This window comes from Seriola dumerili, unplaced genomic scaffold (assembly GCF_002260705.1).
Source record: "Seriola dumerili isolate Sdu_G_001 unplaced genomic scaffold, Sdu_1.0 BDQW01000191.1, whole genome shotgun sequence".
Lineage (NCBI taxonomy): Eukaryota > Metazoa > Chordata > Actinopteri > Carangiformes > Carangidae > Seriola > Seriola dumerili.
This window is the reverse complement of record NW_019174446.1, coordinates 627636-650287: the sequence shown is the minus strand read 5'-3', so window position 1 is coordinate 650287 and position 22652 is coordinate 627636. Positions and strand designations below refer to the sequence as shown.

The following is a 22652-nucleotide window of genomic DNA, read 5'->3' as shown; positions in this document are numbered from 1 at the left end:
CCACTAGAAAAACCCCATGGTTTTTACCTAATAAATAAACAAAATAATGTTGTATTCTTAACAAAGTCAAGGACGTCTGAAACAGTGACTTCTATAATGTCATGATATGTGGATGATGATGATAACTCTTGCTGTTTTTGTGGACATGCTAATTTATTATATTAATTATAACTGTATTATAATATTATTATATTATTATTCTGATTTAAATATCTCCCATGTTGTGTGTGTTGAGTGAGGAGAGGGAGGGAGGATGAGGAGGAGGGACAGAACAGGAACGGAACAGGAAAAGGAAAGGGATGTCCAGGAAGCGGAACCTTGCTGCTTAGAAGTCGTACCCCACCGAACCATTTTAGTGTAACTCCATGATGGCAGCTGTGGTGAGAAAACATGTGGAGATGTCAGGTAAGTTTGTGTGTCCTCGTCTCTGTTGTCTCCTCTGTTGAACGCACACAGGTGTGTGTCGCGGGTCTGGGTCTGAGAGACTGACGTGGTGCAGGTGAGCTAGCTGCTTCCTCTGCTCCCCTGTGTGCTCCGAGGCTAGCTTAGCGTTAGCTTAGCACAAGCACTGTTAGTCTTCATGTTGAGTTGAAGTGAAACTACCGCCACAAAAACAGAAAATAAGTCGCACAGACACAACCGGAGGGTCAGGTCGTGTGTCCCGCGTGTGCTGTTGAATAATGCTGCATTCATTGCTCCTCCGATGGTCCCATTTCCCGGGTTGGGGAGTTGTTCTTCTGACGTCGGTGTGTTCACGTGCTGTTAGTCAGGATGTGTAAACAACATGTGCAAGCTATACTGTTAGCTTTTATTAGTCCAGTCCTCACTGTATTACACTGTTTGCTTTTCAGCTATATCAGGTCCAGTCAAACAAGCTCCACCAGATATACTTTATACATGTTCAAATATAAAATATTATTTATACTGTGACTGAACACATCACGGTTATTACTTACTGAGAGATGTGCATCCATATTGCCCAGTATACCTAGTTAATTAATATTTTAACCGACAGCCAATGTCAGTCCGTCTTGCATTACTTGTAGATGATTAGATGATCAGTGTCTTCTTTTAAAACAATGTTCCCCATACTTTATCTGGACATGTCACGCAGAGGTTGCTGCTGGGAGTTTCATTTGGTGCATGTGCATATGAACACATGTTAACATGTACCATGGTTATCATTACCTGATTACTGTTCCTGCCGTTCATTCTGATGCTGTTTTTCTCTTTTTGTGATCAGAAGGATGGTTCAGCTTCAACCTCTTATCAAAGTTGTAAACATTGACACCTGCTCACACACGTAAAATGAGTTGATCAGCTCATACAACTCTGATGGTTCTGATTATTAGGATCCGGTTCTGGATTACTATCAGTCAGTCAGTGTGTGGAACCCTGAGTTGTAGTCTATGAAGAGCCTCCTGACCTGGCTCCTCTGGTGTTCCCAGGGACTCAGCGAGTCACCACAACTCAAGAGTTGTGGTGATGGGGTCTGCTGTGGAACTATAAACAAACTGATGTGTGTTGATTTTGGGAGGGAGGCTGGTTCTGATGTGGAGAGTCTGAAATCACTGAATGACTCCTGGTGAGTGAGACTGGTCTGTATTCATTCATTAAAACTCTGACTGGCTGTGTGGGGATGATGTTGATGATGATGGCTGACTTTAGGCAGGGTGGGGTGACGGCTTGTGTCAGGGACAGATTAGAGATCTTAGTGAGGATCCCTGAGACCTGGTCAGCACATGTTCTAAGTACTGACCCGGGTACTCCATCAAGACCAGTGGCCTCCTCAGGTTCACCAACCTGAGCCCATGTCTCACTGGGTGTTCCTGTACAGGGAGTGTGTGGGTGGAGGCTGGTGGAGGCAGTGTATCCAAGTTAGTCCCACTGACATTCATGGTTTCTGCTCTTGTAGTTTGTGATGTGGTGTGTTCTCTGCCACACCTGCTGTGGGTTGTTGTCTGTGACATGATACTTGATTCTCGAGGCCAAGTAAGATGAAATTAATAAAGCTGAATAAAACATTTAAATACAAGTTTTTCTTTGTGTGACTCAGAGGACGACTCAGAGCCTCAGCTTGAGGACGACAGTGACCAGAATGAGTCGGATGGAGGGAAGGAGGTGGACGGGTCCGATGATGGAGGGAGTGATGGAGGGAGAGATGGAGGGAGCGATGGGGAGGAGGCAGAGGATGAAGATGGAGGAGAGGATGAGGAGGAAGATGATGGTAACACCAATGCTGGATGGGCCGAGGCCATGGCGAAGATCCTGGGGAAGAAAACCCCCGAGAGCAAGAGCAGCATCCTGGTGAAGAACAAGGAGCTGGAGAAGGTGAAGGAGAGAGAGAGACAGGAGCAGCTGGAGAGGAAGAACCAGGTGAGGAGCCCCACACACACGCACACACACTTGCATGCATAGAGATCAGGATTATTTAATGTGATGACTCAATGACTTTGGAAACACCACGCATTTATTCAACTTTAAAACAATCAAAATGGAAAAACAAATTAAAAATGAGATACAAAAATTAACTAATTTAAGTATGTGATATAAAAATTAATAAAAATAAATTAGATCATAATAAATAGGATCAACTATGTTGTAACATTAGTGAACGTCCACAACCTTCTGAAAACTAAACATATATTCAGTATATAAAAATGATAAATAAAAATAAATTGGACCAAAATAAATCTGATGAAATATGTTGTAGTGCACTGAACCAGCATTCTCAACAGTTAGGTGAACTATATTCAACATATTCCACTCAGTAACTCAGTCCAAGGAAATTAAAGGCTGGCCCATCTCTGAACCTGCAAACTGCTCAAGATGACGCACTCCTACTTACGTTTCTAACGTACGCCAAAACGTAACCAGGAAGTGGATGAGGGGGATCATTTTTGTAGGGGGGATGAAATTTGTTGCAAAACAGAATTGTCTTATCTTGATTGTCTTGTTTTCATAATCATTGGAAGACAAAATTGTAAAAAATAAAATTAGATTAATCTCCCTGCCCTAATGTTTGTATTTAAGGTCCCACAACTCACTGCCAGTCATGACAAAGAAAAAACATTACTGTTTTTCAGACTGAAATCAGCCCTGCATTAAAACAATGGGAGGGGGGGGGTTTGTGTTGTTGTTGGGGGCGTGCTGCTTCAGGAAGTCCAGCTGGAGGAGCAGATGCTCAGATGAACTGCACAGAGCTTTATAAACTCCAGACAGGACGTCCCAGCTGTGGAAAGTGTCAGAGCTGCTCCGTGTGACGATGTGCTTGTGTTTCTGTCCGACAGGTGGACAAGAGACAAGCCTGGGAGATGCTGTGCAGAGAGAAACCCGACATAGTAAAGGACCGTGAGAGTGAGAGAGCTCTGCAGAGGATCGCCACCAGGTATCTGCTGCTTTTATCTCTCAGGTTTGTTTGATTCTGTCACAACCACGTGTCACTGCTGATCCACGGTGTGTGTCTCCACTCAGAGGGGTGGTGCAGCTGTTCAACGCTGTGAGGAAACACCAGAAAACCATGGATGACAAGGTGAAGGAAGTGGAAGGCTCAGAGAGGAAGAAGGCCAAGATCCTGTCTTCTGTCTCGAAGAAGGACTTCATCGACGTGCTGAGGAGGACGGAGGGAGGAGGTGGAGGCTCCGCCAAGGCGGAGAGGGAGGAGGTCAGTTCAGTCATGTTTAAGATTCATGTTCAGATGTGTCTGTCTGTCTCCTCAGTTACCTTCACACCAAAACACAAACTGTGATTTCACTGAGTGACCACATGGGGTCACTGCTGCCTCAGGAAACCTGAAGAGAGCAGAGCCACAAGCGCTCACTGTGTGTGTGTGTGTGTGTGTGTGTGTGTGTGTGTGTAGGCTGCAGCAGACGAGAAGCCTGCCTGGAGCGTCCTCAGAGACGACTACATGATGGGGGCCACCATGAAGGACTGGGACAAAGACAGTGACGGAGAGGATGCTGATCCTCACACAGGAGGGGGGGCAGAGGAAAGTGATTCAGACTGACACCATCCATACTCACTGAGGGGACTGTGTGGTGCCTTCAGGGACAGTCTGGGCAGCACAAACCCTGACCTGCAGAGACCAGCAGCTCAGAGAGGACGGAGAAAGTGTGGAAATGTTCCTGGACTGATAAACACATAGGACAAGCTTCTCTCGGCCGGTCGCAGTATGATGTGTTCTGTGACCGTCCTCCGCTCCGACCACAGGTCACATGTGGAGACGGGATGTAACAGATGAGAATGGAGGAAGTGTCAGAGGCTCCTCCAGGTTTGATCTCCTGCTCCATCTTGGAGTCAGAGTCCATCTGCTCCTGTTCAGTCTACAAACTGTTTTCTGAGTGAACGACCTGTAAACTCTGTAAATAGACATGTTTTCTACTATAATGGTTGAATAAACAGCCAGTTCATGTATCACATACAACACTGTTCTCTTTGTGTGACTGTAAGTAATTTCTTAAAACAGCTGTTCAGTGTAGTTTTTATCAAACAGGAGGAAATGGAGCATTTGTTAGGGACTATTTTTAGCGGTGGATTAATCCACATTAGGAGCTCTGTATTTGTGGCAGCAGGACGACGTGTGTGAGGGATTGAGTCAAAATAAATTACTGTGTGTGTGTTCATGTTGATGAAGGAACATGAGACACACACACACACACACACACAGTACTTGTCAGTAAGAAACATTCAGTGTTAGTTAAGATGACGAGAATAACAATATAATATAAATTAAGCTGCGATGATTGGGACGTGACAGTGGATGTAGACTTCTGTCCGTACTGAGTCTAATGCTGATCTGAGCCACTGACCCAGAACCTGAAGGTCTTGACGTCCTGTCATCCTGAACCTTGAACTACCACCTCAGTGTTTCTGTTGGTCACCTGTGAACAAAGGTGAACTCTGGTTACACCAAGATGATGAGCGGCAGCAGCATAATGTCCTAATGAGTGTATGTATAAAGTCCTGTGACAGGGTCCATGTTGAAGAGTCACTGAGATGAGCCCCTGGTTTCTGTGGCCCTCAGCATGTATGTTAGTCCCCAGTAGGTGCCTGTGGCTCCTCTTGACCCCTGGGCTCCCACCCAGGTTAGTCCAGACCTGGTATGATTTTATCATTACATAAATGATGGACAAAGCTATGAATATGTGAAATTATCCTTTAATGAGCAACTTAACAGTCCTTATAAAACCTGGTCCAGGGAAGGGTCTGTATTCAGTTTTCCCTCAGCCCTGACCGACCAGTCTCCGACAGCCTGATGCTGCCTCCACCAGGCTTCACTGCTGGATGGTGGTGTTCAGGTGATGAGCAATGACTGGTTACATGACTGAGAACTGAGACCAGACAGTTCTGTCCTGGTTTCATCAGCTCAGAGAGACCATCAGGTTCTTGGTCTCCTCTCCTCTCCCTGACGTCTCAGTTGGTCCAGGTCCAGCTCTAGAAGAGTCCTGGTGGCTCCAGACCTCTTCATGTCAGAGTGATGGAGACCACTGTTCTTCTCAGGAACCTTCAATGCAGCAGAAATGTTTTGGAGCCTCGACACAGTCCTGTCTCTGAGCTCTGCAGCAGCTCCTTCCTCCTCAGGGTTTCTGCTCTGATGATTGTCAGCTGTGAGACCTGATATAGACAGGTGTGTGTCTTTACACATCATGTCCAATCAGCTGAGTTTACCACAGGTGGACTCCAGTCAAGGTGTAGAGAGAGAGATCAAGAGATGATCCAGAGAAATGGAGGAAACTGAAGTGTGTGTCTGCCTACGTCAATTTAAGATTTCAGTTTTTACTTTTAAATAAATGTCTAAACTTCAGTTTTGTCATCATCATGATGAGGGTTAGGGTTAGATGAGTCCTGAGTCTAGACTTATGAGGGAAACATGAATTTAAATGATTTTATCAACAACCTGTGAACCAGTCTGATTCTGAATGAACTGTGTGATCTATCATATCAGCTCCTGCATGTGGAGCAGGTGCTGGACATGACACTCAGCCTGAGACACACACACTCTCACACACACACACACACACACACACACACACACATACACATACACATACACATACACATACACACACGCACACCTCCTCGTGTCACATCTGTCAGTGTGGGTGCTGATTTAGTGACACCATCTGGTTTCCAGCGGCCTCTGGTGCAGAGAGTCTCAGAGCGGCTGTCAGGTCTGATGGATGACCGGCTGTGGTCGGGCGGAGTGCAACAGGTGAACGGAGGCGTCCTGATCCATGGACTTCACTGATTTGATGCTGTGGCACCTGTCAGGGACTTAGCAGGACTTCCTGGCCCCAACACACACACACACAAAATATAGTCCAACTAAATCCACATCAGGTCTGTCTGGGAGGTCTGATTCTGCTGCAGTGTACACTACAACCAAACAGCATTCACCCTGATGGAATTCAGAGATCAGTGACTGACCGGTGACCTCACACTACATCACCTGTGGCCCAGAGGCGCAGGTGCAGCTCCCTGCAGTGCTAACACAACTTCGGACTCAGTGAGGTGAAGTTCTAGCTCCTGACTCTATGAGACATTCAGGACGCTGTGACGGAAACCTCAGATATGAATCTGCATCAGACCATGATGGTGTCATTATGTTTGTACTCAGCTGCTCAGCAATGACCCTTGAGAAATCCACAGTGATGGTCAGAGACCTGAGCTCAGCAGGAGATGAGAAACTACAGACTGAAACCTCCAGCAGACCAGTTCACAGAGTCCAGTCCTGCACATCAGAGGGACCTGGTCAGACTGCTCCGCTGTCTTCATCTGTGTCCGTCAATAAAGTTCAACTTCAAATATTGTTAGACGTGATTCTCACCCATCATCTCTCATCTGAGGAGAAATGTCTGCCGGGAGCAGATTCACCGATCCCACTGGATTTGTCCCGGTCCAGAACTGCAGGAGAGGTGAAGTCTGGCTCTTTAAGTTAAGACAATATCAACCAGACAAGAGAGCCACTGTTCCTGAGGCAGGCTCACCAGGTCATGCTCCTGTTGTTCTCTTATTGTGTATTCACTTTTCTGGTTGTGTGAAGTCTTCATTGATGTGATGCGCTGCTATCATTTTGTTCACCTCGTTCACCTCCAGCTCCCGATGAACCTGCTGTAAAGTCAGTCAAGTGACACAGTTCAGACACACGTCATCAGACTGTGACAGAACATGGTTGATTAAATGAAGAGGAGGATGAAATCAATAAATCGTCAGATCATCTTCAGATAAACAGAAGAACATCAACAACTATCTTAAAAACATTTCACTGCAGCTGCGTCATGAGGGATTCTCACTGTGACAGTGACGTGACTGATAAACAATAATGTAAAAGTTGAACTTGTGTCTGATGGAGACTCTTCGCGGTCTCTAGAGTGGCAAAGTCCAGAGGCCTCGAGCTGACCGGCTTTAGGACCCTGCGTCACGACGCACCGGAGGCCAATGGACCATTATCCGCTGCAGCGCTGTCCCAATGGGCACAGCGAGCACTCCTATTTACAACAAACCGTCTCGTAGCGTGGATTGAAGGGTCCCCAGCTTCGGCGGTGATGACCGCAACCTGGGTTTGAAGCGGGCGGAGGGGGGAGCACGTGGTAACTTTAGTCCCATATAAACCTCCCAGCGGCCGCTGCTGTCTTTGGCACGCGTAAAAGAGCCGTTCCCAACTAGATGGGGTGAGGGAGACGCGTAAAACGCTCTGCAGTCGCACCGAGGAGAGAGGCCCAGCTGTTTTTACCGCGCTGCTTTTAAAGGAGGATTTTCAGCGTGAAATCACAGTTTTCTCTGGATCTGGTTTCACCTTGAGGCGGCAGCTCAGCCTGAGAGAGTTGGCACCGTGCGTCCCTGCTGACGCCAGGACCGGGTTTTAGTTTAGGTGTATTTACAGAGCTTGTGGAGAATAAGAAGAGATGAGTATGAAGGCACTGAGGCTGAGCAGATAGAGACCTCGGGCCGGTGAGGTGCGGGTGGAGAGCGGCGAGCCCAGCGGTCTGATGCGGTGGAGGTGTGCTCAGGGCTGTGCGTCCCGCTGACGATCACCGCTCAGCTGTTTTCATCCACATCGTCTGCTCCAGCTCTGGCAGCACTCGGCGCATTTACGCACTCGCTGTGCGGTCACGGTCAGCGGGAACAGATCGGCGCGACTCCCGGATAACGGCTCTTTTCTCCGGGGACAGTTGAATGGATTTTCAGGTTCACTTTACTGAAACTGGGGAATTAGAACCAAACGATTTTCAAATAACTGCTTGGCGCCACTCGGCTCGCGTGCGTAAACGCTCTCCACTGTGATCATTTGATCAAGAAATGCGTCTGCCTGGCGACGTTTAACTGCCCGGTCTGTATTTCCCTGAGTCTGTTTGTGTGTGAGTTTGAAGACACCGGAGGAGAAGATGAACCTGTGTGTCGTCGGTCTTCTCCTCGCGCTGGATTTAGCCACCGTGGCGCTCAGCCTGTCCACATGCAGCACGCTGGACATGGATCAGTTCAAGAAGAAGCGCATCGAGGCCATCCGAGGGCAGATCTTGAGCAAGCTCAAGCTCACCAGCCCCCCGGAGGACTTCCCCGAGCCCGAGGAGGTGTCCCGGGACATAGTGGCCATATACAACAGCACGCGGGACCTGCTGCAGGAGAAAGCGAACGAACGCGCGGCGACGTGCGAGCGGCAGCGCAGCGAGGAGGAGTATTACGCCAAGGAGGTACACAAGATCGACATGCAGCCCTTCTACCCGTCAGAGAGTAAGTGTGTGCGTGTGTGCGTGTGTGTGTGTGTGTGTGTTCATGTGGCCTCTAATGTTATTACTTGAGTGTGAGGTGTTAAAGTCTTAGACAGCGTTTGGACGCGGTCACGTGTGCTTGTGATTGTTTTGGAAAATCCGTCCCATCATGCTCTGCCGCTGCAGAGCTGTGGTTCTGAGACATCAACAACCTGCCCTCTAACTCAGAGTCCAGCACCTTTCACTAACTGTTAGCACCAGGGTGTGTCAGAGCAGCTGGATCAACCTGTGAGGGGCAAAGCTTGTTGTTGGGGACTGATGGTCTCTGTAGTCAGTATTATACAGAGACCCTCAGTGTGAGTGTGTGTGCGTGTGTGACGCAGCAGCCAAGGACGTCACAGAGGGAGTTTCACACAACACCCTGATTTAACAAGGAAGAATCATAGAGCATGAAAATCTGTGGTGTGTGTGTGTGTGTGTGTGTGTGTGTGTGGGGGGGGTCACTCACTCCACATGCTGACAGATTCATACAGTAGTTGCTGTGTAAGACTCACTGGACTCCCATGAACATCCTCCATGCTGTGCAGTCCGTGTAGCAGTCTCCCCAGTCACCCATACTGGGATCCAGTCCTGGGTGTAGTGCAGCTGTGGAGTAATCAGGTTCCTGCGGGCCACCAATAGGGGTCCGGTCAACTGAGGCAGCGAGGCCCGAGGCTTGGAGCTCTCCATCTGTGCTGGTTGTTGATTGGTCAGATAACAGATGACTTTAAATTAGAGTTAAGTAAATTAAGTAAATTAAATTGATAACAGAGGTCCTGCCCTAAAGAGCACTGAAGGAGTTGTCCCCCCCCCCACGTCCCCCTCTTTAAAAGCAGGAGATGTGATGGCACGTACTCAGATTTCTGAATGTAAAATGGTGCTGATGCGAGAACAGTGACATCATGACCGTAATCATCATCATCAAGCTTTGACCACGAGCCATTTGTTCCTGGTAACAGTGTGGAATTGTTTCTGTCTGTTTTTTTGTGTCGATGTTAAAACTCTTCAGCTTGTTTATGTCTGATTTTCCCAGAAGGCATTTTCAGCTCTGGGTGATGTAACAACACTGATCTGCAGTGTAACATGGATTTGTCTGTGTGGAAGTTTTTATTACTTTTATCTGTAAAATTGTTGGATTAGCCCTTTATTTATTCAAATCCGTGTCTGAAGATAAAACTGTGTTACAGCAGTTTATCTAACACTTTGCAGCCTGACGGATCTACAGCATCCCCTCACACTGAAGCTGCCTCCTCACAGGATGTGATGTTGATGAACTGTGTGTGTGTGTGTGTGTGTTGATCTGCTGAAACAACTGGTTTCATTCAGCGCCTAACGTTTGCAGAGGAAGCTGTTTGTGTAATAATCCTTCAGGCAGGAGGCGTGGCCTCACCGCTCTGCTGACAGCCTCTGTGCTGAATCTGCAGCCGACCCTGACCTTTGACCTCCCGTGTGGAGATGAATTTCTGCTTCAGCAGATCAAAGACACATGAGAGGAAAGGCTCGGCTGTAGAAGCTAAATGATCAGAGTCAGTGAAGCTGCAGAGAAGTTAACCAACATGTTTCCTCCACATCAGAGACGTGAAGTGAAGCAGAAATAAATGAGACGACGTCCTGAGGCCCCAAGGTGTTTTCTGCACTAAATGTTTTCCTTGGCCCCGCCTCTTGTGTAAACACCTTCAATATGAATAGAAGAGGCCCGATGCCAAGTGCAGTCAGGAAAGCATTCACAGGGTATAAATAATATAGAGTCAACACACAGGGAGGAGAGGGGCCACAACTGGTCACCATTCATGTGAACTGGTGACACTGGCCAGGTCCTCACATCTGCAGACAGACGCTGACAGCAGAGAGTTAACCCTTCAGCTGATAGGCTGTGTTTATTTAGTCTCTGCACACTGGACGTGTGAAAGTGAACTTCACACACACACACACACACACACACACACACACACACACACACACACGGTATCAGCCTTATTTGGTTGGGCGCCAGGAAGTCCTCAGAGGCTGCAATGTGTGGCACTGGCCCTGGAAGGTTTACAAAAATGTTGGGCAGCAGGGTGGGAAGGGCGAGGGGGTGAGGCGGTGTGGGGGTGAGGGGGTAGGGTGGGTGAGCAGTGTGTGTATGGAGGGGGTTGGAGACACTGTCCCAGGTCTCACAGTCGTCTATTTAAACCCAGTTAGCTGGGAGACATTGTGTGTGCCCTGCCACTCGCTCCATGGAAAATTCCAGCAGCAGAGACTCTGTTGCTGGGCTATGGACGGGTGGAAGAAAGACCCCTCCAGACAACCTCCCCCTCCTCATCCCACTCTCCCTCCCCCTCCCCCTCCTGATCCTGTTACCTCCCACCCCTCCCCTTTGTCTATCTACAGGTGCCCACAGTTGCAACAGTTTCTTCTGTTACACTGAAGTCACAAGTCAAAGTGGAATTCAGCCAATGTTACACACACATGTCAAGTCTCCTCAGTCTGTGTAACGTCTTCTGATGATGTCAGAGTGATGTCATTGGGGTTATCTCTGTTTGGAGTGTTTGAAACACACAAGTGTTTATCAGGAAGGGAGGCTCTCACCTGATGATAAACAAGACTGACAATGTAAACACAAACAATTTGTTATTTTTTAACATGATGTCAGGTGTGATGTAGTGATGTCAGGTGTGACGTTGTGATGTCAGATGTGATGTTGTAATGCCAGGTGTGATGTAATGATGTCAGGTGTGATATTGTAATGTCAGCTGTGATTCAATGATGTCAGGTGTGATGCAGTGATGTCAGGTGTGATGCAGTGATGTCAGGTGTGATGCAGTGATGTCAGGTGTGATGTTGTAACATCAGGTGTGATGTAGTGATGTCAGGTGTGATGTTGTATCATCAGGTGTGATGCAGTGATGTCAGGTGTGATGTAGTGATGTCAGGTGTGATGTTGTAACGTCAGGTGTGATGCAGTGATGTCAGGTGTGATGCAGTGATGTCAGGTGTGATGTTGTAACGTCAGGTTTGATGTAGTGATGTCAGTGACGCCATATTTACATTTAAACCAAACTTTCAGTCTACATCCATCTCCTCATCTCAGTCATGGAAGATCATGAGCCACAACATGAACTAATTTTCATAGATTCATTCTTTATGATGTATTTGTTCTCTGCAGTAAAGTCAGAAACACTGAGACACCACAGTGTAAACTTCAGTAACAACTGTTGTGGGTGTTGTGTGTGGACATATTCATCATGTATAATAGTAAATAGTGAGACGTTCATATTAACAGCGTATAAGGATGAGGATGAGAGGCTGGTTGTTGTTGTTTAAATGTTCACCGTCAGTGTCACTGCTGCACGTCTCATACTGAATTATCACAGAACAGTGAACTTTATTTACCTCATGTAAACCGTAGAAACAGATAACCTGTTCTTCTGGACATTTTAAATGTATTTATACCACATTAAATTATTAAATTATGCAGCAGAAGTGTTTTAAGAGCTTTGAGTAAATGAAATGATAATTTTTACTAATGACATAACATAACTTAAATCTCACCAGAACAGTTTGATTCTGGTTTATCTGGTCTGGATCCAGCAGGAATAATATTAATAATCTTTTTGCTCTGGGCTTGGATTCTTTTTCAGCTGCTCTCAGACTGATCAGTTTCAACTTTGACCTGAAACAACGTCACCTGAAAGACACAAAGGTGGAGAAGTTTTCATACACTCATCCAGCCCCTCATGGTCGTCTGCTTTTCACCAGAATTCATTCATATTAAACTGAAATATTTAATAAGAATTCAGTAGATCAGTATTGAGAATATCATATATACTGATCATATTGATCTCAAAATCTGTGGTTACATGTGAACAGAATCAGACTCCACATGTGCAGAGACGTGATGGTTTGGTTTGGTGCAGGGTGTGTTGTGTGTGTGTGTGTTGTTGTTGTTGTTGTTGTTGTTGTTGTGTGTGTCCTCCATCATCAGCAGATACTGGTCTACAGTATCTGCTGATGATGCCTGACACACTGTCAGGCTGATGATGTTGTGTGTGTGCAGAGATCACTCAGTCACAGCCAGTGTTTGTCTGTGATGATGTGCAGCAGCTGATTTACTCTTCTGTTTGCTTTGGAGGTGTCCTGGAAACACACGGTGCGCACACACACACACATACAGTATACACAGACCCAGCAGCAGTGTATCTGACAGTGACACAGAGCCCGCTGCTGTAAATCTCCTGTCAGGGTCTAATAATCTTGGCCAGCATTTCAAACAGAGAGAGGCTGTTTGTTGCAGCACTGAACATGGAGCCAGAGATTTACTGCGTATTTACAAAGTAAATGTGGACCACATGTTGCTCTCTGCTCTTATTTACTGAGCAGTAATTAGCTCCCATCAGGTAACAATCCACCACATTACACACTTTGAAGCAGGTTTAACAGCATTTGTGTTGGCGAGGTCACATGAAAACATTACACAGCACTGGAGGACATCAGTGTGAACAATGAGGAGACTCGGAGCTGCTGATCTCCCAGCAGAGTGGACTGTGTGCGTTCAGGTATCGGCAGAGTGAAGACACATTTCTGTGGCTGCAGGACACCGAGAGCCACAGGTCTCAGATCAGCCTCTAATCAGGCCTTTGAAGAGTCTGCAGGAAGGATGTGTCACTTTTTAATAGGAAGCAGAGACTGCGAGGCGGATATATGGTGTGTGTGTGTGTGTGTGTGTGTGTGTGTGTGTGTGTGTGTGTGTGTGTGTGTGTGTGTGTGTGTGTGTGTGTGTGTGTGTGTGTGTGTGTGCAGCCTCCATCCTGCCCCAAAGACAAAATATGACTCGCAATCAAACTCAAGCCAGCCCTAAAGCAGAGGTCCCACGTTGTCCCTCCCAGCTCTGACTCTGTCCAGTAACCCTCAACATTTCAAACCTGAACTCTCCAGTCAGGACACGGCGTCTCTGTGGTGTTGAACCTGAGGCTACATCCACACTACTACGTTTTCATTTTAAAACACAAATCTTTTGCTATGTTTTCTCCTCCCGTCAACACCACTCCGGAGTTCTCGAGCAGTGAAAACACCTTTGACCTTTGGAAACGATGGCATAGACGCCCAGGGTCGCTCCCTGATTGTGTCTCATCAGCCTCGACTACCAGTGGTGAATGCAACATGGATAATGAATCACAAGTGTTACTGACCTTGTTGTCTCTGCTAGCAGCTGTTGAGGAGGTTAACTCTGCATTTTAGCGCTACAACTGTCTTTACTGTTCTTCGTTAGTAGGATTTTGCGCGACGAATCAACTGCAGAGTAGACCATCTGCTTCCTGTTTACAGCAGCTCACGGATGCTCAGTGTGTGTGACTGGTCATGTATGTGCGTGTGTTCAGGTGTGTTGATCTGAACAGAGATTGTGTGCATTTGAAAACGTAGTAGTGTGGATGTAGCATGAGTGGAGACAGTGATGAATTATAATCTTTATTTATAGAGCAATTTTCAAAAACTTACTTACACAAGTGCTTAACAATAGAATCAATAAAATCAATACATTTCAAAGCAAAGAGGAGCAGGAGCATAAAACCAGTACTGAGTCATTTTAAGAGAAATAAAACACTTAAAGGGAAGGTAAGACCAGGAAAAGCTCTCAGATAAAAGTATGTTTTAAGAAGGGACTTAAGGGAGACACAGAGTCCACCAACCCGATTTCCTCGGGCAGATCGTTCCAGAGCCTCAGGGCCCCGACTACAAATGCTCTGCCCTCTTTAGTTTTCAGCCGGGCCTCTGGAACAGACAGAAGACCTTTGCCGGAGGATCTGAAGGTGCATACTGGTATGTAGGGCACTAAGACGTCTGAAATGTAACCAGGAGAGATGCAACGGTGAGCTTTAAAAGTAATCGATAAAATCTTAAAATCCATTCTAAAACCTAGGCTAGAAGGATGAAGGTCAGTGTCGGCCCAGCAGATTGGAACCACAGTGTGGTACGGTTTAATGTTCTCACTGCAGCTGGAAGCAGAACCTCATCACATGGTCTACATCAGAGTCTTCATCAGCAGAGAGTTCACTGTTCATTTCATACATGTTATATGTAAAACAGTTCAGAGCAGCTGGTTTGAGTGAAAGGTCCAGAATGAACTTGAATAACAAAGTCCTGACTGACCTGGTTCACACTGAACACACAGTAACAGTAACAGTCAGGCTCATGTCAGAGCAGGAGGAATCTGACACCACTGTCTGACTTATATATCACATCATCATCATCATCATCATCATCATCATCATCATCATCATCATCATCATCATCATCATCATCATGAAGGCGTGGAGCATCAGGAAGAAAAATATTCATAATGTTTAGCATGAAATTCCCTGTGTCTGTGTGTGTGTGTGTGTGTGTGTGTGTGTGTGTGTGTGTGTGTGTCAGAGTAAAAGTAAAAGTAAAAGTCTGTCGTACCCTCTCAGTTTTCTGAACATGTCACAACAGTACTGTAGTAGTTTGCCTTGGTATCACTTTTGTTTGTGTCTGTCTGTGTGTGTGTGTGTGTGTCTGTGTCTCTGTGTGTGTGTGTGTGTGTCTGTGTCTCTGTGTGTGTGTGTGTGTGTCTGTGTCTCTGTGTGTGTGTGTGTGTGTCTGTGTCTCTGTGTGTGTGTGTGTGTGTCTGTGTCTCTGTGTGTGTGTGTGTGTGTCTGTGTCTCTGTGTGTGTGTGTGTGTGTCTGTGTCTCTGTGTGTGTGTGTGTGTGTCTGTGTCTCTGTGTGTGTGTGTGTGTGTCTGTGTCTCTGTGTGTGTGTGTGTGTGTTGCAGAGTGTGTGTTGTGATGTGTGTGTGTTGCAGGGTGTATGTGATGTGTGTGTGTGTGTGGCAGAGTGTGTGTTGTGATGTGTTTGTGTTGCAGAGTGTGTGTGATGGATGGCGGTGGTCTGAGTGAACCTCTGCTTAATCTCCTGCCCCTCTGTAAATAAACAGAGGCGTGTGGCGGCTGCTGGTTTGTGGAGGGAGTCTTGTAAAAACACATGAACACAAACACACGGAGATCAAGACTCTGGGAGGAGGTCCAGACCTGAGACACTCACACAGGCTCCGTCTGCAGGTCTGTCAGTGCAGAGCTACTGAAGCTTCATCCAACCAAACTCTATATGTTTAACACAGAGGCCTCACTGACAGTAACAGAGTCTGACTCAGACTGAGTGGAGGGATCTGGGCTGATATCTTGAGATGTGTTTGATGTAACATGTGATGTCTCTGTATGTAGGTTTAAACGTGTCGGCACCACTTCACAATAAGACTACCCTTATAAAGGATTCATAAATTGTTTATATAAATGGTCATTAATTCGGTTGTTAACGCTTTATCAATCATAATTAAACAATTATGAACAAGTTATAACAGGTTTCATATGGTGATGCAGGCTCACTATTTGGCAAGATCAAGTTAATACTCACTACTCATTCGTCTCACTAATGAGTCACTACCATTTATAACTGGTAAAAGGAATCTTGTTGTAAAGTGTGAAACTCATCATCAATTATCAATGAGTTACTTGTTATAAATAATAGTAACTCATTAATATAATATGTCATATCAACACCTGTGATTAGAATGAGGACGGCTGCTGAGAGCGTGTCAAGGTAAACAATACTGCAGAGTATGAATCTGGTCATTTGATATGATAATTTGATTTGGCATAATTTCATCTGCCAAATGAAACTTTTCAACCATTAAGATGCTGACATTGGTTAATTGCTACTTACTTAACAAATACGTGATGAAGCAGCATGTACAAATGCTGGCTGAGACATGAGGCTTAACAGTACAGATAAATGTGGGCTCACTATTTGGCAAGCAACAGGTCACTGTTGCCCTTTTTATCTAATGTGTTATAACAGTTTAAAAAGGATTTTTTTCAACGTGTTAACAAGCTAATTAATAAACTAGTTATGAACTATTCATAAATCCTTTATAAGGGGAGACTTATTGTGAAGCGGTACCAACAGGTCTGATCTATCAGCTGTGTCATGTGACAGACATCGGTGCAGCCTCCTGGTTCCTGCTTCAGTCTGTAGAGCTGTGAAGAAGCTGTGAACTCTGGTAAAAGGACAGATCCACACAGCTGACCAATCACTGCATAAGTGGGTGTGGCTAAAGGTGGTTTGAGGAGCTGAGACTTTGACTTCAGTTGAAAAGTCAAAAGAATCTCCTTTCAAACCAGACTCCTCGACCTCGAAGGAAAACGTCATGAGGTGAAGGAGATGTGAAGGAGAATTCATTTGTATGGAGAAAATCCAACTGGGATTTCACTTGGTTGTTTTTTTTTTTTTTAAACCAACTTATTAATGTAATAATTAAATAAAATAAGCAGCTGAGTCGCGGCCAGAGTGAATTATATTCAGATGTAAGTAGGCTATATAGAGTTTTGACTTTTTACCCATTTTTTAAGTAGAGAAAATTAATTTTTCACTGCTGTGAGTGGTTTTGAAACAACATATATGTGTATATGTTGTTATGATGATGATGATAAAGATTGTATGCTAGTTCTTCATGATGACTCTGTTTCTCTGTTGTTTCTACATTTAACTGGGTCTGCTGTGGTAAAATTACAATTATGTTGTATGAAATGTTGGTGCAGCAAGGAATTGTGGGACGGCATTTTCTCCTTTCCTTTCGCAAAGGAAGGTCCAGTGTTTCCTATGCTGAAGGAGATAAGATAGGAGGCACTGAAGCTCCTTTCCTCCTCATGTAGAGAACGGGAGCAGCTGTGATCATGATGCTGCTCAGATACTACAGGTCATTTTGCTCAGCTAGGAACCTTCCTAAGAAAAAAAGACTTTTCGACCGCAGCCTTAGTTTGAGATGACACTGAGGCCTTGAGGCTGGTCTAGTCTTGGTCAGGGTGCTGTTGGTACTCAAGTGTACTCAGACTGAGGTGTCCTCTGGTCTCCGGGACCTGAAGCTCTTTCTCAGCTGATGTCAGTCGGTGTGTTGTTGCTGCGTTGCTGCAAACAGACTGCCTGGTTACTGACCGTCATTTTTCATTTCTGTGCAGAGCCAGCAGTCAGCTGTGGTGACTGCAGTCCAGTTGTTTTTGTCTCTGAGTCTTGATCCGGGTCCTCACATTCAGCTGCAGTCCAGATCAGAGGGAGGGGGAGCAGCTGCAGGGAGAGCTGAACACTTTAAGACCTCAGGGTATTTGCCTGAGTGACGGACCTCACCACAGGGTTGTTGTTGAGAGCCCGCTTTCTGTTCACTTACGCAAGACCTGGACGCTGCTGCCATTTGAACTGCTCAGCCTCTGAGCCAGGCAGCGTTGCATAACAGGAGGGAGAGAAAGAAAGCGAGAGTGAGCGAGAGAGGTAGAAGAATAACAAGTTCTCCTTTAGCACTCTCTGTATTGTTTACAGCAACGGCACAAGTCCCGAGTAAGATGATAGTCTTAACAGCAGTGCAGGAGGGAAGGGAGGGGAGGGGAGAGGGGACGTGTGGTGCTCGGGCCACGGCCGGGCCTGGTGTGGCTCATATGCTGGATGGGAGAGTGGACAGTGTTTGTGGCTCTCAGGTTATGCAACAGGCAGAGCTGTGGTCACGGCTGTGTGTCAGTCACTGAGTGATGAGGCAATGTCATACTGCCCTGCTGCCAGTCTCTCTCTCTCTGGTGTGTGTGGGTGTGTGTGTGTGTGTGTGTGTGTGTGTGTGTGTGTGTGTGTGTGTGTGTGTGTGCCATGATTTAATTGCCTTGTTGCCACACAGCTACAGTGGCAGTGAGCCATCCAGCACTGACAGCATTCATCATGCAGGAGGAGGCTGAGTGTGACGTGAGCCCAGACCTTCAGTGTGTTGTTGTGGAACAGTCAGTCACATTGATGGAGAGAACAGGGTTATGAAGAGCACAGATCAGACGGACATGACTGTCAGCATTGACTCAACTTAAAGAGAAAGAGAAACAAAACATTGAAACTGATCATCATTATTCAGGGTGAATTCTTAACATTATGTTTTGTTTACTTTTCTTCTAGATACTAAGTACTTCATTATTTAAAGCATATGATAACAGACAGAATGAGCTGGTGATGCTGACTTCAGCTTCAGCAGGTGGTGTTAGTCCAAACTCTCGGTCTCTGTCTTCAGCAGCACTTTCTCTCTCAGCTATATGGAAGTTTTACTATTGCTACATACTTTAGCTAATATTAGCATTAGCAGCTGTTTACTTACCAGTCTAGAGCAGCTGTTTGAAGTGACTTGTTTCAATTTTCCAGAAAGTCACAGAGCTCTGTCAAAAGAAATGATTTCCTGACCAGGTAGCTCCTGATCCTTTAAAGGAGCTATATGTGCTAAATGTGCTATTACTACATAGCTAACATTAGCATTAGCAGCTGTTTACTTACCAGTCTAGAAGAAACATTGTGAGTTCAGCATCAAACTTCACTCCTTTACTCACCAACAGCTGGAAATAAACGCCAATGTTAACTCTTGTCTCTCTCACATCTTTTCTCTTTACTGAAGTTAGCATGCTAACCAGCTAGCTCCAGCCCAGTCTGTCACATCACTTTCTGATAGTCACTGTATCATCCAGTTTGTCCTGAAAAAGCAGCTGCTCAGAGGACATATTATAACCTCTTGTATTATAAATGCAACAATGGCTGAAGCTCTTGACAAGGCTGAACAGCTGCTAATGCTAACGTTAGCTATGCAGCAGTAGCTTTCACAGTTAATCTCACTGACTGGGGACAATCAATCATAAACTTACGTCTTTAACTTGTGGTTGTATTTTCTCTCTACTGAAGTTAGCATGCTAACCAGCTAGCCCTGGCCCGTCTCCTCATGCTCTGACACTGAGTCATTTTAACCTTCAATCTGTCCTGAAGACATAGCTGCTAAGAGGACATATTATAACCTCTTGTATTGTAAACACATGGCTGACTTGTGAAGCAACAATCCCACCACCTGCTCCAGCAGCAGAGAAAACTTTCATGTAGAACCCAGTTCAGGACGTGTTGTCAGGTGGTTGCGTTGAGGCTGTTCACTATATAAAAAACTTGTATCTTGAAGGAAAGTTTATTTAGAAATATAGAGTTACTGGCCCTGAGATCATGGTCACTTTCATATGTAAACAGATTTCACATATACAGTGAGCAGCTGTTGTTGATGATGCTGTTTGATCAGAGGTCACATGGTCACGTTAAAATAAAACTCTGACCTGGTTTAAAACACAGATGATGAACTGGTGGCCCCTTTCTGAGGTCTGTGTAGGTCCAGTTATCAGAGCAGTAACTGGTGGACAAAGCTCCTGAACTGGTTCCCAGAGGGAAAGTGGTCTCAGACTTTTGGACCCCCCCCCCACACACACACACACACACACACACACACACACACACACACACACACACACACCCCCACCCCCCTTGTGTGCACATGCTGTGTGTGACCTGCATCGATCCATATCAGTGTGTGTGTGTTTCTGTGTCACGTGTGAGCAGTGTGTGTGTGTGTTTTGTGCTGTGAACTGGGCCTCTGCAGACTGACAGCCCGGTGCAGGCCCTTCACAGCTCTGTGTATTTTTAGTTCAGGATTATGAGCAGAGTTGTTTTCAATTTACTGTTGGCAGGTGAGAGAGAAGGGGGCGGAGTCAGCAGGAGCCAGACAGGCGAGAGCTCACATTCCCTCTCTGCTGATCCTTTTCTTTCCTCTGTCAGCCACTCAGGCTGTCGTCCTCTTCTCACACTGTTATTCTCTCACTCCTGACGCCTCTCTCCCCCCTCTCTTTCCTCTCTCTCCCCTCTCTCATCCCCTCCTCGTGTCCTCCACCCTTCTGACTGTGTTTTTGTCCCCTCTCTTGTATTGACTCAGGTTGATTCTCTCTCTAAATTTGTCTTTTACTGCAGCTGTCAAACAACAAGGACAGTTGATGGAAATATATTGATGTATCACCTTCAGTTTATATTAGTTTAGCAGCATTAGTTTAGACTGAACAGTAGTGATAGTTTTAGACTGTATGCCCTGGGTTTTGTCTCTCAGGCTACGTTCAGTCACCTGCAGATTCCTCCTTCTTGCGTGTTGTGTTGCGTGGACACAGAGTATGTTGGTCAACCAGGTGTTTGTGTTAGTTTATGAACAGTTCATAGAGAAACTGCTCTTGTTGAAATTAAACTTCTTAACAGCAGATGCTGACCTTCATCAGCAGGAAGCAGGGAAATAAAAAATCTGATGCAGACACATAAAGAACAAAAGAAATAGTGTCACATTTGTGTTTTTACATGGATATATAACTTCAGATGAAAAATTTCCAAAGAAGAGTCATTAGAATTCTTAAAAAAAAAAAAAAAAAAAATCTTACAACATTATTATTCTATTATTATTCTGTCCTTGTTTCATCTGGGTCAGAAACCCTCCTGGATCAGCACCTCCTGACCTGACAGGATTCGGCACTGTCCTCCATGTGGATCCAGATCCCAGGACTCAGGCCATCTCATTTCTCCACTGATGCTGTGGTGGCAGAGCAGTTTCATCCTCTGATCCATTTCTGTGTGTTAAATCTCCAGACTCATCATAAACAGAGACTGAGACCCGCAGTTCAGTTGATTAATTGAATTCATTTCCAACAACTTGGTTGTTTTTACCTTGTTGTTTTGATATATTTTACATTTATTTCTGTCAGTGTGTTTGTGGTGATTTCACTCTCTAAATAAACTGACTTTCTCTCCTCTGTCCTTCTCTTCCCTGGTTCCTGTCTGAAGTTAGAAATACTGAAAAGTAGGTCAAATATTTTTCCCTCCAGTCAGACGAGCGTTCAGCCCCGCAGACCAACACTCAGCCGCTCTTTCCATTCTCCAACGGTAGGAGTGATTCTGAGGTAGTAAACAGTCGCATCCGCTAATAAATCTGAGTTTGGGGGAATTTGCACTGTGGACCCACCCCCCCACCCACCTCCACCCCACCTCCTCCCGCCATTTAAAAAACACAGTATCTCCTCATTAAACATTCACAGTGTGATGTTGTGTTTTATTAAACCTACATGTTTTGCAGTAGAAGTTTCCAAGGCAACTGAAATGTTTAAATTATTACACTAGACACTTGATAACGCGACTGTGTGTGTGTGAGGAGAAAAAGATGATAATGATGATGATGATGATGATTATGTCCGTGCCAGAACCCAGACCAGAGCTCAGGAGACACATGTGCACATGTGGACGTCCTGATGCCAGCACATCTGCAGAAGCAGTCACAGCTGGATTCCTCACAGCGTAATTATTTCACAGCAAATGTTTTCATTTATGTATTCCCACACTCTGAATCTGTTATTGTTCATGGAGCTGAGCAGTATGGCCGCCACCTGCTCCGCTCGTGAAGGAGAGCTGAGGTTTGGAAAATAAAAAGGGAAATGGTAAAAACCCTTCATGACCTGGACTGAGTGAGCAGAGCTGAGGTGGAGGACTGAGTCTAAGTCCTCCTGAGCCGACTCCAAGTGAAACAGTTTGAGCTGCAATTGTTTCTTCCTGTCTTCAGTCAGATGTTTGCCCGCTGCAGGTGTCCCGCTCGGCCCCGGCCAACACCATAATGACTCTTTCATGTTGCAGCCTCTGACTCCCTGACACTGTGTAAAGTGGCCTGTAAAGTTGAGGCCAGCCGCAGCTGAATCATTACACCTCTTCCTCAGAGAGAAGTCAGCTCAGTGAGGAGAGTTTGGTCAGCTGTTCCCTGTAACGGCTACATCCACACCTCAGGAAGTGTGTCTGTGGTCAGCCGGGGTCAGGGGGCTGCTGGGAGGGGCCATGCAGCTTTCATAAGGCCGTGACCTCTGCGTCACAAACAGCTACTTTCAGACCTGAAACGTAAAGTCACAGGGACAGACCCAGGTGTGTATTGATACATGTAACCTGTTCCGTCAGGTAACTGAATGTATACCTGTTGTTCCGCTTCCTGTTTCAGTTCAGTCTCCACACTC

At 45.8% G+C, this 22652-nt stretch overlaps 2 protein-coding genes across 2 annotated transcripts in view; both read left to right on the top strand.

Moving 5' to 3' along the window:
• The first annotated feature begins 331 nt into the window (after positions 1-331).
• On the top strand, positions 332-4414 carry rrp15 (ribosomal RNA processing 15 homolog). The gene is made up of 5 exons (XM_022753526.1): positions 332-405; positions 2057-2376; positions 3291-3388; positions 3475-3664; positions 3860-4414. The coding sequence occupies exons 1-5, from the start codon at positions 366-368 to the stop codon at positions 4004-4006; spliced, it is 795 nt and encodes a 264-aa protein (XP_022609247.1). The 5' UTR covers positions 332-365; the 3' UTR covers positions 4007-4414.
• A 3121-nt stretch (positions 4415-7535) lies between these two features.
• tgfb2 (transforming growth factor beta 2) overlaps positions 7536-22652 on the top strand; it is a gene marked incomplete in the record, with an annotated part of 36260 nt that continues 21143 nt past the window's right edge. Inside the window, 1 exon segment of the mRNA XM_022753599.1 lies at positions 7536-8730. Within this exon segment, the coding sequence (XP_022609320.1) occupies positions 8385-8730 (346 nt within the window).